The sequence below is a fragment of the Marmota monax genome, unplaced genomic scaffold (assembly GCF_021218885.2).
Source record: "Marmota monax isolate L192 unplaced genomic scaffold, Marmota_monax_Labrador192_F-V1.1 WCK01_AAM20220418_F8-fsc00296, whole genome shotgun sequence".
NCBI classification, from domain to species: Eukaryota; Metazoa; Chordata; class Mammalia; order Rodentia; family Sciuridae; genus Marmota; species Marmota monax.
This window is the reverse complement of record NW_026694723.1, coordinates 787,221-803,036: the sequence shown is the minus strand read 5'-3', so window position 1 is coordinate 803,036 and position 15,816 is coordinate 787,221. Positions and strand designations below refer to the sequence as shown.

The 15,816-nt window shown below is 40.3% G+C and overlaps 1 protein-coding gene across 3 annotated transcripts; it reads right to left on the bottom strand.

The window, feature by feature from the left end:
- Window positions 1–378: 378 nt before the first annotated feature.
- On the bottom strand, window positions 379–9,967 carry Tefm (transcription elongation factor, mitochondrial). Of its 3 annotated transcripts, none has more exons than XM_046424014.1 (4): window positions 9,842–9,967; window positions 7,893–8,356; window positions 3,426–3,575; window positions 379–935 (listed from the first exon to the last, which is right to left on the bottom strand). In XM_046424014.1, the coding sequence occupies exons 1-4, from the start codon at window positions 9,870–9,872 to the stop codon at window positions 489–491; spliced, it is 1,092 nt and encodes a 363-aa protein (XP_046279970.1). In that variant the 5' UTR covers window positions 9,873–9,967; the 3' UTR covers window positions 379–488. The 3 variants fall into 3 exon arrangements, with proteins under 3 accessions (XP_046279970.1, XP_046279973.1, XP_046279972.1); XM_046424017.1 differs by having other exon boundaries at window positions 379–779; XM_046424016.1 differs by lacking the exon at window positions 3,426–3,575.
- Between the last annotated feature and the right edge of the window lie 5,849 nt (window positions 9,968–15,816).

The window sequence follows — 15,816 nt, the reverse complement described above, 5'->3', positions numbered from 1 at the left end:
TGCATACCACTGTGCCTGGCTGGGTTATTACATCTGAGCTGATTAAAACTGCAGACAGTATGCCAAACCATATTTTTCCTAGAGAATGAGGAGTCTAAAAATTTTGTTGTCAGTTGTCTTAAGCTTTATTCTCATAAGTCACCAATAAGAACTAATTTTTCCCTATTTTTTAACAACATAATAATGCAAATCCTCAATATAGATGGTATCTACTTGATAAAAGCAGAAAACTTTGTTTTTCTTTTAGCTGGGCAGGGCATTTTATTGACGCCGAATCCCAAAAGGCACAGAATCTCAAAATATTTATTGATCTAGTCTTGGCTTATTATTGTGTATACCATTTCATAGCTGAAAGTCAGACATTAAACATCTAAAACATACTCAAAATGTGTTTTATTCTCCATTAACATGGTTGTTCAGAACAGCTGATTTTATAATTAGAATAAATATATATAATACAACAGAGCAGGTACATTCATCTCAGAATTCTAAGACTCGGTGTCAAAAACCGCTAACTCATAGAAAGCAATAGCTTGTAACAATGAATCATATAACTCTTCTCTTCTGTGTGAATCAGGTGGGTCAGCAGATGAAAACATTTGTCGATAGTGTACCACTCTGTCTGGTGGAAAGAACACCCGAGGCTTCGCCTTCAGTACAGATTCAGAGAGGAACTGCTTCACTAGTTCTTTCCCACTAGTCCGAGTGTCGCCAATCATCAGTTTAAAGTGCTTCCCAACTGCATTCCGATTCATGCTCAGCACATGATGCTGGCCATCCTGGGTGAAAGTTTTATTTAATAAGGCATACAGCATGGCTTCTATGATGTGAAAATGTAACAGTACAGGAAACAGAGATGAGTTCTGAATGGAAAGTCCTGTTTTTTCCAGAACATAGAAATCTGCTTTAGGCATTTTTGAAATGACTGAAGAAATCTTTATTTAAAAAAAAAAAAGACAAAATAAGTAAGCAGAAATAATTCATTTAGTTTCATATTTAGTCCCATTTCTATCTTCAAATATTCTAATTAGGTAACTTATATAATATTACTGTTGACAATTTTGAAATAAGAGAAAAAGCATTTATGGGTAGTCCAAGCTCTGGTCATGATTTTTTTTTTTTTTTTTTGGTAGTTATAGATGGACAGGTGCCTTTATTTTATTTTTTATTATTATTTTTTTAATATTTATTTTTTAGTTCTCGGCGGACACAGCATTCTTGTTTGCATGTCTTGTTTGCATGTGGTGCTGAGGATCGAACCCGGGCCGCACGCATGCCAGGCGAGCGCGCTACCGCTTGAGCCACATCCCCAGCCCTGGTCATGATTTTTTCAGGAACAGGCTGAGCTAAGAAAATGTTTAGTTCTCAGTACCAGTTTCTTCATCTGTAAAATAGGCTTCATAATTTCTAAAAACCAATAGGGACTTAATTTTAGACAATTTGCTGGGCAGACACCTGTAATACCAGCTATTCAGAAGGAGGAGGATCAAATTCAAGGCTAGCCTGGCAATTTAGACCCTGTCTCAAGATAAAAAATAAAAAGGTGGGGGTACAGCTAGTGGCAGAACACCCGAGTTTCAATTCCCAGTACCAAAAAAAGACAAAGATTACCCAACTCAGAACTTTTATGAACCATTTAAAATTTTCTATGACAGGGACTGGGGTTGTGGCTCAGCAGTAGAGCGGCTCATCTAGCACATATGAGGCCTTGGGTTTGATCCTCAGCACCACATTAAAAAAAATAAAGGTATTACATCCTACAACTAATAAAAATTTTTCCTAGGGCTGGGGATGTGGCTCAAGTGGTAACGCACTTGCCTGGCATACACGGAGCACTGGTTCGATCCTTAGCACCACATAAAAATAAAAAATAAAGATGTTGTGTCCAAAAAAACTGAAAAAATAAATATTTAAAAATTATCTCTCTCCTCTCTCTTAAAAAATAAAAAAAAAAAAATTTATTACGACAGCCAGGTTCGTAGTGCACACCTATAATCCCAGTGGCTCGGGAGGCTTAGGCAGGAGGATCACAAGTTCAAAACCAGCCTCTGCATGGGCTGGGGTTATAACGCAGTGGTAGAGTGCTTGCCTAGCACATGTGAGGCAATGGGTTCAATCCTTAACACTACAGAAGAATAAACAAAGGCCCTGTGCCCATCTACAACTAAAAGTATTAAAAACAAAAAACAGGATCTGCCGCAGTCTGGCTGGGCACACAATCACGAGCCACCACACAGCTTGTAGATTCAAACAGCAACTCTTTATTCCCGAACTCACACCAGCCGTCTACAATCACGTTCTGGGGAAATCCACGTTCTCTGCCCAAATCCACCTCCACTGGGCTTCTATCTCCAAAATATACTGTCTGAATCCCGTGAGAACTCAAGGGGAACTCAGGCAGCAGGATACGCCCTATTCCCAGCAGGAATAATCTTAAACCTTAAACCTGGAACCTAAACTGGGAACGCCCTAAACACGATTATCTTAAAACCGGGAACACCCTAATCTGCCTTGGTCCTTGAGCAAGGTCACCTACATTCAATGTCACTGCAACATGTCAGCAACATGGGGTACGCTGGCAAGGAAATTGTCATACCTACTTGGCTAATGGCTCCCAGCAAGGATCCTGTCTCAAAAAATAAAAAGGGCTGGGATGTGGTTCAGTGTTTAAGCACCTCTGGATTCAATCCTCCAGTATCCAAAAAATAATAATAATCTAGGGCAGAGTATAGGATTTTTTTTGGGGGGGGGGCGGGGGTCAGGGATATCAGGGATTGAACTAAGGAGCACTCGACCACTGAGCCACATCCCCAGCCCTATTTTGTGTTTTATTTAGAGACAGGGTCTCACTGAGTTGCTTAGTGCCTCGCTGTTGCTGAGGCTGGCTTTGAACTTGAGATCCTCCTGCTTCAGCCTCCCAAGCTTCTGGGATTACAGGTGTGCCCCAGTGTACCCACCTAGAGCATAGGATTTTAACAACTAACCAAGAATTAATAACCTCTGCAAATGACTGAACAGCAGTTTTCACGTGTATAATCAAGACAGTAATTCCCAACCATTTCAAAAGATTTTGAAGACTTAAATGAAACAAGTGATAGCATTTTGAAAATAAGCTATGAATACAAGATAGTGAAGTTTTTTTATAACATGCAGAATATATAAAGGACACTATATATAGTGTCCTTTATATATTTACTATTGATTTTCTCAATATCTGCCTTTGATACCTAAGACATTTCTTGAACTAATCAAAAGTGACAAAAACAATAGGAGTGGGTAAGTAATAAGTATCACAAAAAAATAACCAATATCATTATTTTATTACATTCTCTTTGGGAGCAGAAGATTAAAAACTACAAAGAAGCCATGCAGGCATACACAAGAAGCTACACAGTAACAGGAACGTGGAGATGCAGCAGCCTTACCTCTTTTAAATAGAGTGATGATGGGTAGGTTCTATTCACTAATTTCCAATAGTCAATTTGCTGCCAGTCCAGCACTGTCAATTTTCGATCAAGGAGAGCCCAGGCAATTCTTTGAGTACCAAAAACAATAGATAAAATACTATTGGCTGCCTAAAAGAAAAGAGCTGATTTAATTATAAGTGTAATAAACTTTTTTTTTCTTTTTTGCAGTACCAGGGATTGAACCCAGGGACACTCTACCATATATATATGTAATATATATATATATATATATATATATATATATATATATATATATATATATATATATATATATATATATATATATATATATATATTTTTTTTTTTTTTTTTTTAATGGGAATAAAGTCCACAGCTTTCATTGGATTTTCAATAAAACTCCAGAACTTTTTATATTATTTTGAGACAAGTTCTCACTAAATTGCTGAGGCTGGCCTCAAACTTGGGATCCTCCTATCTCAGCCTCCCAAGTCATTGAGATTACAGGCATATGCCACTATGCCTGGCTCAAGTACAAACTTTTTTTTTTTTTATTGAATGTAAACATTTTAACAGATGCAAAACCTGATTTACAACCTCAGAATGCCAAACTAGTTGATGTAATATAAAATTTATTTAGTAATTAAACTGAGAATTATTAATATGATAGATATTGGGAAACAAGGAACATAACATTTGATTTTAAGAAATAATAAGATTTACATTTCAGAAAAATCACTGACAGCTGTGTGGGAGATGGATGATAGGGGATTAACAAAAGGTAGGGATTTGTGTAAGGAACTATTCTTAATAGTATTAAGAATAAAACATAACGACGAAGGAAAAGAGTGGGAGAGTCCGTATGGTAGCATATGCCCATAACCCCAGTGGCTCTGGAGGCTCTGACAGGAGGATCTCAAGTTCAAAGCCAGCTCTAGCAAAGGTGAAGTGCTAAGCAACTCAGTGAGACCCTGTCTCTAAATAAAACACAAAATAAGGCTGCGGATGTGGCTCAGTGGTCGAGTGCCCCTGAGTTCAATCCCCAGTACCCGCCCCATCCTGCCAAGGAATAGTGGGAATAGAACTGATACTCAACTGGATGGTACTTTTAAGCAAGAAGGTAAGAGGCAGATCAACTAGGAGCATGGTAGGAGATGAGGTTGTTTTTTTTTCCCACAATGCCTTTATTTTTATGTGGTGCTGAGGATTGAACCTGGGTCCCGCCTGTGCTAGGCAAGCGCTCTACCACTGAGCCACAATCCCAGCCCAGAGATGAGGCTTTTTTGTTTTTGTTTCTTTTAATAAGTTTGAGATACCTATAGAGCTTCTAAGATGTATAACAGCTGATTGGCTATATGGATTTAGCTCTGCTGAGTTTAGTTTGGAGATAAAGTACAATGATGTCACCTCACTCCCATAAGACTCATTTACGGAGAGAGACACTACTAATGTGTTCCATAGATACAGGATAAAGAAGAATAGTTTATAATAGTTTATAATGCTACACCCATTTCCCTTTCACTGCTACATAAATCACTGGATAAATATCTGCGGGAAGAATAATTTGGATGCAAAAACATCTACAAAACACAGTCCTGCTTTTGATTCTTTTAGTTTTAGGTTGCATAAACATCACTGAGCCATACTGTGCATAGCATTTCCTTGGGCAACAGATTTTAAGGATTGCGCTACACAATTTTCTCCCTACAAACTGACTTAAAAAACCAAACCCATAAACAAGGTGCAGCCCTACTATAGTCCGAGTATAGTTTTAGCCATGAATTTGGATGAAAATCTTCCTTGAAAAATATGAATGAAATATATTCCACATTAACTGCAGCAGGAGTTCTGTCCTGAGCCTGCAGATATATGTAATGGCATCTGCAAATCCTCTGAAAGCATGTGTGATGTTCTATGTGTGTGTATGTATGTGTATACACACACACACACACTGCTTTTTTTTTTTTGGGGGGGGGGGATAAGGTCCATAGCTTTCAACATGTTTACCAAACTTATCCATATTGCTGGGTATGGTGGTGCACATCTGTAATCCCAGTGACTTGAGAGGCCAAGGCAGGAGGATTGTTGAGTTTGAAAGCCTCATTGACTCAGTGAAACTTTGTCAAAAAATAAAAAGGGCTGGAGATGCAGCTCAGTGGTTAAGCACCCCCAGGTTCAATCCCCAGTACCAAAAAAAAAAAAAAAAAATTTAACTAAAAATATCCATATTCCCCCCAAAACCTGAGAACTACTGTTCCATATAAAAATAATACTTATTATGGGACAAGTGAACATTTTATCAAGCAATGTGACACAGGACCTAAATGCTCCCAAGCTTATTACTTGACTGACATGTCAAGTAACGTGACTACTTATCTTTTTTTTTTTAGTGCTGGGGATTGAACCCAGGGCCTTGTACAAGTGAGTCAAGTACTGTACTAACTGAGCTATATCCCCAGCCCCTGAATATTTATCTTTTAACATAACATTGAAAGATTGGCTTTTAGAACGGCTGTTAAAGGTGGCAGTGGGTTGGGCATAGTGGCATACACCTGTAAACCCAGAAACTCAGGAGGCTGCAGCAGGAGAATCACAAGTTCAAGGGCAGTCTCAGCAGTTGTGAGGCCATAAGGAACTTAGCAAGACCCTGTCTTGAAAAAAATAAAAAAGGGCTGGGGATGTGGCTCAAGCGGTAGAGCGCTCGCCTGGCATGCATGAGGCCCGGGTTCGATCCTTAGCACCACATACAAACAAAGATGTTGTGTCCGCCGAAAACTAAAAAATAAATATTAAAATTCTCTCTCTTTCTCTTTAAAGAAAAAAAGAAAGAAGAAGTCTGGTGATGTTGCTCAGTGGTTTAGCAACCATGGGTTCAATCTCCAGTACCAAAAACCAAAAAACAAAGTGGTGATGGGGGCAGAAAATAATTTTAAATTTTGCTGGAAAGACTGGTATACTCTTCTAGAATCACTCCTCAGTCATAATACATATTTATATCTTCTCATTATTTCCAACATGACCCTCAAACAGAGCTGGGTATCTATCTTACAACAGTCCTCTTTTTTTTTTCTCCTTTTTTTTTTTTACACATGTAGGAAACGGCTTTATTATTGGCCTCATGTGTGTCACCTAGTGTCCAACGTGGACCCCATGTCCGGAGGAGCTGCCTGCACATGCAGCTGCCCTTCCAGGCCAGAGGCCAGGCCTTCTCCCACATCACCAGGAGGCCAACACCACACTCCCGCAAGACATGGAGGGACAAGGCAGGCCCAGCACTGGGCCCTCCATCCCTGGGCCCTCCTCGGGCGGGGTTCCAGGAGGGGCCAGCTGGGCCTGGAAGATCAGTCTCTTTTTTGGTTTTATGATCATTTAAAAAAACAGGAAAGACAAACATTCCACAGTCTTTAAAAAATAGGTGTCTCAGGAGAGAACCCAGGGCCCTCACCCTGGTCCCTCGAGGCCCAGCATCCATGTCCCTTGAGGTCTGCAGATCGGCCAGTGTGCACCCAGCCCTCCCACAGTCACTGTCCCAAGTAGGGCCAGTTGAAGGTACTTCCTGACAGCAGCATATCCCGGATCAGCGTCTCAATGGGCGTCTTGCCCACCAGGCGCATGAAGAACAGCTGGGAGATGAGGGACGTGGGCACCGCTAGCAAGGCAGGGAGCCGCAGCAGCAGGCGGCCAAAGCGCTGGGGCTGGGACGGGTACTGGGCCCGCACGTACTCCGTGAGGGCCACTTGTGCCTTCTCCTGCAGGCTCTCCACGTGGGCCGGGTCTTCCTTTTTCTTTTTTTGTACAGGGGACCCAATTCCAGACATGCTTAAACACTGAGCCATACTCCCAGACCTTTTATTTTTTGTTTTGAGACAGGGTCTTGCTAAGTTGTTTAGGGCCTCCCTAAATTGCTGAGGGTGGCTTTGTATTTTTAATGCTCCTGTCTAAAATTCTCACTGAGCCACTGGGATTACAGGCTGGCACCACTGCGCCCGGTTTACCACAGTCCTCTTAATTTTAATATTTACTTTTTAGTTTTCGGCGGACACAACATCTTTGTTTGTATGTGGTGCTGAGGATCGAACCCGGGCCGCACACATGACAGGCAAGCGCACTACCGCTTGAGCTACATCCCCAGCCCGACAGTCCTCTTAAATAAACCTTGCACAGACCTACTTCTTGACGACTGTTCTATCTATAACGCCCTCCTCTTTCAGCCAGCTTAATTTTCAAAATCCAAATTGAGTTCTTCCAGTAAACTTTCCCCTCCCTTCTCTCACTTGTCAATTTACTGTATGTACATCTCATGTATGGTGCTCAAATGAGATACTTTGTGTAATAGGTCATCTATTTATATGTCTAGATCCACCAACTAAGCATGAAGAAACTTGTCTTAGTAACCTACCAATACAATGCCCAGAACAGTGCTTTACAAAGTTCTCAAACATTAAGCAGTATAAGAAAATGACATACCTTAAGTCTCTCTCTTTCTATGTCTGGTTTGATGAGCTTTCCCAACAGTCGGTTTTCCTGGAACTTTCTTTTTTTCTTTTCACCCTCTGGATAAAGAATGGAGTTACAAACTTGAACAATAGTTTTAAACTGGAACGAGGGCACATTCATCAAACTCTCCAAATCCTGAAATGGCCCAAACTTTTCTCGGTGTTCTATAATACTGATGGACTTTTTTCCATGAAGCAATTTGAAAGCTTCAAGTTCTTTATTAGATGCTGTATTCAACACATGCAGGATGGAAGCCTGCTGTTCTGAAGAGAAGAGCTTGTCAAGTGCATTTCCAGACTCCTTTGCATTTTCATCATAAAAAGAAACACTGCTGATAGTTTTCTCAGGTGCAGTAGATTTTTTCCGATAGCAGAAATTACGTAGGGTCTGGAACAAGGATAACTCCACTGGAACTGGAAAGGATCTCCATCTCCCTAAAAGGAAAATTAAATAATATAAACCAGATGTTCTACTTCTATATAATGTTAGTTACAAGCTTGACCAGATCCTTTGCAAAGTCACATAGACTTTCCAATAATTTAAGAAATACTTGACCATATTTGCCAAGTGCAGTGACATACCTGGAATCCCAGAAACTTTGGAGGCTGAGGCAAGAGGTCAGAAATTTCAAGGGCAGCCTCAGCAGTTTAGCAAAATCCTCAGTAACTTAGGAAGACCTTGTCTCAAAAATGGGTGGGGATGTAGTTCCGTGATAAAACACCCCTGGGTTCAACCCAAGTACAAAAACAATAATAACAATACACTAATAAGTAAAAAGAAATAATGGGCCATATTAAATTATTACAGAGAATCAACTTTAAAATAGGAAATATACATTTTTTGTTTTGTTTTGGGGAGGGTTGGCATTATGGATTAATCACAGGAGCACTTTACCACTGAACTCCATCCTCAGTCCTTTTCACTTTTTGTTTTGAGACAGAGTCTTGCTACGATTCTGATGCTGGCCTCAAACTTATCCTCCTATCCCAGCCTCTTGAATGACTGGGGTTACGGGCCTGAGCCACTGTGGGCCTGTAGTTTTGTTTCCTTTAGGGCTTTTGTTTTTTTTAAGTCACAAGAATTGTCTTCTGATTTTTATGGATCAGTCCTAAATTTCACTACCTAGAATTTGTATTTTATGCCCGTCAAAAAGTTGTAGTTAAGGGCTGGGGGCATAAATCATTGGTAGATCGCTGGCCTAGCACTCTTGAGATCCTGGGTTGATCTCCAGCAGCGCTTGGTTTTTACCTAAAATAATCATTTCAACTGATTAACTTTATATATATATATATATATATATATATATATATATATATTTTTTTTTTTTTTTTTCCATGTGAGGGATCTTTTTTGTAATTGATCTCTCTTTAAGATTTATCTTCACACACAAAAAAGATTTATCTTCACTTCCATTTTCACTGGATTTTCATCTGGTGGAATTAAGAAAATTAAATTTTATGTTTATAAGAAAAGTTTTAGCCAAGTTTAAAGGCGCCATATTAAAGAGCAGTTTTAATTTTCTTCTATAAACTCTTCAAGATTTCTACTATGACTATGTTTTTGCAAGCAAAAGAAACACCATAAAATAAATGACTTTGTAAAACCAGGGAAAGTCACTCTGACATCGCAGCCACAGGGAATAAAGCAGCCAGAAGTAAGCAAGTTGCTGTTGGAATCTGAATCCACTTGGATTTGATCCCCAGCATGGGCGGGTGGAGGGGGTGGGGCGGCATCAATCCTCCTCTTGGAGCCATGGGCCAGGGAAGCACACAAGCTCCAAGGTTCGGAGACCAGAACCGTCCCGACAGCTCGGCTACAGCTCCAAGCGGACGACCTGGATACGGAACAGGAAGACAAACACTCCAAGTTCAGGGGCTAATGGCACATGGGAAAACAACCCTGTATTCTAGGTACCCTACCTCCTGCTTTGAGCAGACAAGACACGCTCATCCTCCAGTCCCACCGCTACAGGCTTCCTCCACTGACTTCCGGTTCCTGTTTGCTTCGCCACAAAGCGTCCGGCCTGGGCTCCGCGGAAAGATTCCAGCCGAAGAGTCGTTCCGAGACACACCTGGCTTTGCAGTGGGTTGGCCGGTGGCCACACCTGTGTGCGCTCCTCTCAAGGCCTCGGGTGGTCCGCAGACTTACGTTGCTTCCGGGAAATGTTCTTGCCCTGACCTGCCCATAGTAGCTGCAGGACCGAATCTCCGGGAAGGAAACACGTAGGTTAGGTTCATCTGTAGTTCGTTACGGCGGCCCTCTTCGGGGAAAATTTCCTGGGTTGAGTAGAGTCGCATAGATGGAGGAGCTCCAGTTGGCACCCAGCTTGGAGCTTAGTGCCGGGTGGGGATGGGAAAGACAAGAAGTAGAAAGGTGCACCAATAACCATGGCTTCAGGTTGAGCGGGATAACTGAGGGAAGTCCGAATTGTTTCGAAGCTCAGCGAGGAAAAGAGGGCAGGCAAGATACCAGGGAGGACGAGGAAGGAGGAGATGGCTTTGCCCTGGGTAAAGTATTCCATTTGGATTGGCTGGAGAAAGTTGAGTGGCGCTCTGTTTTGTTGGTCATCCAAGGCAGGGTGGAGCAGTTGAAGAGCTACCTCAGTCGCTGGTCTTTGATTTTGCAAAGTTAGATTGGAACTTTTCTAGAAAAAAAAAAAAAAAAAAGGCTGTGTATATAGCCAATGTGAGACCGGCTTGAAGTTGAAGAACCTGGGAACATGAAGAACAGTCGGGAAGCTAGACTATCTTCCCAAGGGACAGGGAACAGTAAGGAATTGAATCTGGGAAATGTGAGGAGCCTGGAAAGAAAAGGATTCTTTCTGGAAAATGGGGAGGCTTTAGCCAATTTTGTGAAAAACGGGAAGTCAGGAGGAAGAAAAAGGTAGTGAGTTTGTGTTTTTTGTGGGGCAGCAATAGATTGATTGTCCCTGTGGATATTGTCCAGAAGGCAATGAGGATGTGGGGAATAATAAATATTAATAGGAATTCTAAGAATCCTGACAGTTTCCGGGGGAAGTTAGGAATCTAACAAGAAATAAAGTTAAGTTTTTGTGCAAAATCCTCCAAATCAGGAGAAAATGATTCCCATTTCACTCCAGAGCTTATGCAACTTAATGAAATATTGTAATTGCATTCTTCAAAAAAGATAAAAGTTGAGCTGAGTTCTGTGGCACACACCTGTAATTCCAGTAGCTCAGGAAGCTAAGGCAGAAGGACCTCAAGTTCAAAGCCAGCCTCAGCAACTTAGCCGAGGCCCTGTTTCCCAAAAAACTTGGGTGTGGGGCTGGAGCTGGGGCTCAGTAGCAGAGCACTTGCCTAGCATATGTGAGGCACTGGGTTGGAAATTAGCACCACATACAAAAATAAATAAAATAGAGGCATAATGTCCATCTACAACTACACCCACTTTAAAAAATTTTTTTTAAAAGGTAAGGGTGCTGGGGATGAGGCTCTGTGGTTGAGCATATTTGGGTTCAATACCTGGTGCCAAAAAAAGATGAAGTCCTAACCCCTAATATCTCAGAATGTGACTTTGTTTGAAAATAAGGCATTGTAGATGTAAGTAGTTAAAATAAGGTAGGGTCTGGGTGAGTAGCTCAGTGGTCTTATGCTTGCCTAGCATGTACCAGTCACAAATTGCAGTCCCCAGTACCTGATCACACCACGTGAACAAAAAGGTGAAAATGCCAGGCACAGTCACTGCCTATGGTGCCAGCTGCTCCAGAGGCTATAGGAGGATCATTTGAGTCCAAGAGTTTGAGGCCAACCTGGACAACATAGTAATACCCCAGTCTCAAACACAAACAGAAAAACATGAGATGACGCTGGCCTAGGGCAGTGATTTATCCAGTATGACTCTTGTCCTTATAAAAAGATGGCCATGTCAATGTCATGGGGAAGATGGTTGGAATGATAGAACTACATGCCAAGGAAGGCATTCACTGGAAGCTGGGAGAAAGGCATGGAACAGATTCTCCTCAGAACCCTCAGAAGGAAGCAACCCTGCTGACATCTTGATTTCAGACTTCTAGCCTTCTGGACTGTGAGAGAATAAATTTCTCTTGTTTTAAGCCTCCCAATTCATGGTGACTTGTTACAACATCTGGATGAAACTAATTAATAAGGAATCCTGGTTATGCTTTCAGAGATGGAGTAGTTGTCTGGCAAGACACAACTTAACACGCACTTCACAAACTTAGGCAGTTTTTTATCCTCTGAACCTCAGCTTCCTCATTTGTAAAATGGAGATAATGATACCTAACTCAAAAGACAGACTGTTTGAAGTATTCACAAGAAACAGGATATAGAGAATCCAATATGTAATAAAAGTTTCAAGAAATGTTAGTTTCTCCATGAAGCATCACTTCTTCTTCAGAACTAATGACCTTGAGGAGAAAGGCCCTTTTTCCTCGGAGCATTCATTCAGAATTATACTTTGACCAGACTGGAAGTAGTGCTCATGATTCACTGTAAACCAGAATCAGTGCATTCAAAATGAAAAATATCTTCCTTCAGAAAGTAGCTCTTTCTCACTTCCCTGATTCTATTTAAGAAATCACTGGCTTAGTTTAATTAACACAGGTTAATTCTGTATGGGAAAACAATAAAGGTTAATGTTCTATAATATCATGTCCTTGAAGTAGACAAACATTTCTTATCAAGATATAAAAAGCATTAAACTTAAAAGAAAAATGGATAAATTGGATTTAATTAAAGTTATAATGTCTGTTCATTAAAAGACACATTGAGACAATGAAAAGGCAAGTTACAGGGTGAGAGAAGATATTTACAATGCTATAACTGACAACTTGTATCCAGAATATATTGTCAAAATTCTTACAAATTCATATAAGAAAGGTGAGTAGCCCAATTAAAAAGTGGGCAAAGGCTGGGCATGATGGTGCATATCTGTAATCTCAGCAGCTGGGGAGGCTGAGGCAGGAGGATTACAAGTTCAAAGCCAGCTTCAGCAATTTAGTGAGACTGTAAGCAACCTAGTGAGATCTTGTCTCTAAATAAAATATTAAAAAGGGGCTGGGAATGTGTCTCAGTGGTTAAGTGCCCCTTGGTTCAATACCTGGTACCAAAAGAAAAAAAAATGGTGGGGAAGCAAAGACTTAAATAAATACATCACCTAAGGAGGATATTCAAATGGCCAATAAGCAAATGAATAGATTTTAATTTTACTCATTGTTAGAGAAATGTGAATTAAAAACACATTGTGATACTATTACATACCCACTAGTATAGGTAAAATGAAAAATACAGTATTCATGCATCAAGAGATTGGAGTGTTGGCAAGGATGTGGAACATCTGGAGATCTCATACATGCTGATGAAAGTGTGGGTTGGTACAACCCTTTGGAATACTGGCAATATCTAGTTTCCAATAAAAGCCAAAGATACATATATAACCTGTGGCCTGGCAATCTGATCCCTGGATGTATGTCCAATGTAATGCAATGCAAACACGTTCACTTTAAAATGTATAACAGGTTGAACTACACATATGAAATTGCCAACATTTAACAGCTGTCAAATAGCAATTTCACAGCCAGGCACGGTGGCACACTTCAGGAGGCTGAGGCAATGGCATTAAGCAACTCAGTGAGACCCTACTCTAAATAAAACTTAAAAAATAGTGCTGGGGATATGGCTCAGTGGTTGAGTGCCTCCAAATTCAATCCTTGGTTACCCCCACACACACACAAAAAAAATAGCAATTTAACATGATTAAATGAGCGTTCACGCGATTATAAGAGTGTTCATACTGTCTTGTATTAGCCAAAACATGGACTACGTTAATGTCAAATGATTGTTGGTATATTGAGAAATTTCAACTACATCCAGCAACATGATGAATCTCATAAATATAATGTCTGGTTAAAGAATCCACACACTTATATATAAAGTATAGGACCAGGCAAAACTAATCTGATAAAAATCAGTTTACCTCTGGGACTGGTCCCTGAAGAGGGAATGGAGGGGGGAGTCTTATATTCTGTGTATTTTTAAGCTCTGGGTACTATTTAAATGTAAAATCCATCAAGTTGAAGCTTATGATATGTGTCATCCAGGCTTAGTCACAATTACAGTTGTATTTGTTATACTTTAATAAAAGATTACTTGAAAGGTTAATTCTCTAAATTACTTTGAATTAGGTATGTATCATATAAGGTCTGAATGTCGATGTAGTGACACAATCTACTCTATTTAGCCCCCAGAGTCATTTGTGTCTTCAAATGCAGCTAGACTCCCAATAAAGAGCTGTTGGTTCTTAGATGGATCATTCAGGGACTGGAACACATCATGTATCTCTTTGCCCCATCCCCACTTCTGTGTTATGATATAGAAGAAAAATAATTGATTCTACAAATTCTAGTGTAGTAGAAGTTTTGGGGTTTTTTTTCTGCTTTTATGTTATATTTAATTTTTTTCAATATTGTACAGAATTAATATTGTTAATCAAATGATCAAAAATTTTAAAAACCCTCAGCAATTTAGTGAGGCCCTAAGTGATTTAGTGAGACTCTGTCTCAAAATAAGAAGTAGGGCTGGGGATATAGCTCAGTTGGTAGAGTGCTTGCCTCCCATGTACAAGGCCCTGGGTTCAATCCCCAGCACTACCACAAAAAAAAAAAAAAAAAAAAAAAAAATTCAAAACAAAGAGTAAAAAGAGCTGTGAGTGTGACTCAGCTGTTAAGAGACCCTGGGTTCAATCCCTAGTACCAGAAAAAAAATTGTTTTAAACCAACATTCACACAACATTCCAGAATCAGAATACTTGGGCTCATGCTCCAACACTGCTACATATTATGTATGTATCTCAGTTTATTGCTATAAGAAAAGTTTTCTCTTTTGCAATTTAAGGCTCAAAGTATCACTCTTAGAAGATTGTTGTGGAAATTAAATTATAGGAATCACTGGTAAACTGTGTTATTCAAGGAGAGATGTTATTAATAAAACAACTGAGTATCTAGATTAAGATGAGTGTGGTTGTCAAAGAAAAGGCCCCAAGAGAAAAATACTCAGATACTTTCTATGACAGTCTCTAATGCAGTTAATTTAGGTATAATAACATAAGGAAAGAGAATTTGGGGATTTTTTTTCAGAGAGAGGTACTGGGGATTGAACTCAGGGGCACTCAGCCACTGAACCACATCCCCAGCCCTATTTTGTATTTTATTTAGAGACAGAGTCTCACTGAGTTGCTTAGCACCTCGTTAAGTCACTGAGGTTGGCTTTGAACTCTCGATCTTCCTGTCTCAGCCTTCCAAGCAGCTGGGATTACAGGCGTGTGCCACCGCGGCGTGAGAAGTTGGGGATTCTTGAGCCCATTTTTTAAAGTCTGATTCCATTGGAGACCCGCCCCGCTCCCTGTCAATGTTCAAAGTTTTAACAGATGTCACTCCAATCCCTTCACCTATAGCCATGACAAAAACCTGGTTGACTCACTTCTCATTCAGTGTTCCAGGAAAAGGTGTGAATCGTAAACAATCATCTTGTGTCTGCTCAGGATTTATTTTTCTGGTTCCTCAGGTCCCATGACTAGATTTCTCATTTCTCTGACTCTCTGTTGGCCGCCCTGTCTCATTCATAAGCAGGACTGCCTGTCTCTTGATGGTCTAAACTCCACTCAAGTCAACCACTATCTTTTGAAGTTGTGGCAAGATTCACATAAGAAAATCCACCATTTTAACCATTTTAGTGTGCAATTAAGCTGCATTTAGTACATTCACAGTGTTATGCAGCCGTCGCCACTGTCTAGTTTGAGAACATTTCAGCACCTTAACAGGAGACCTCATTCCCATTTAGCAGTAATTCTCTAGTCCCTGACGCATACACATACCCCACCCTGCAAACACTAATTTGCCTTCTGTATCTGTGAATCA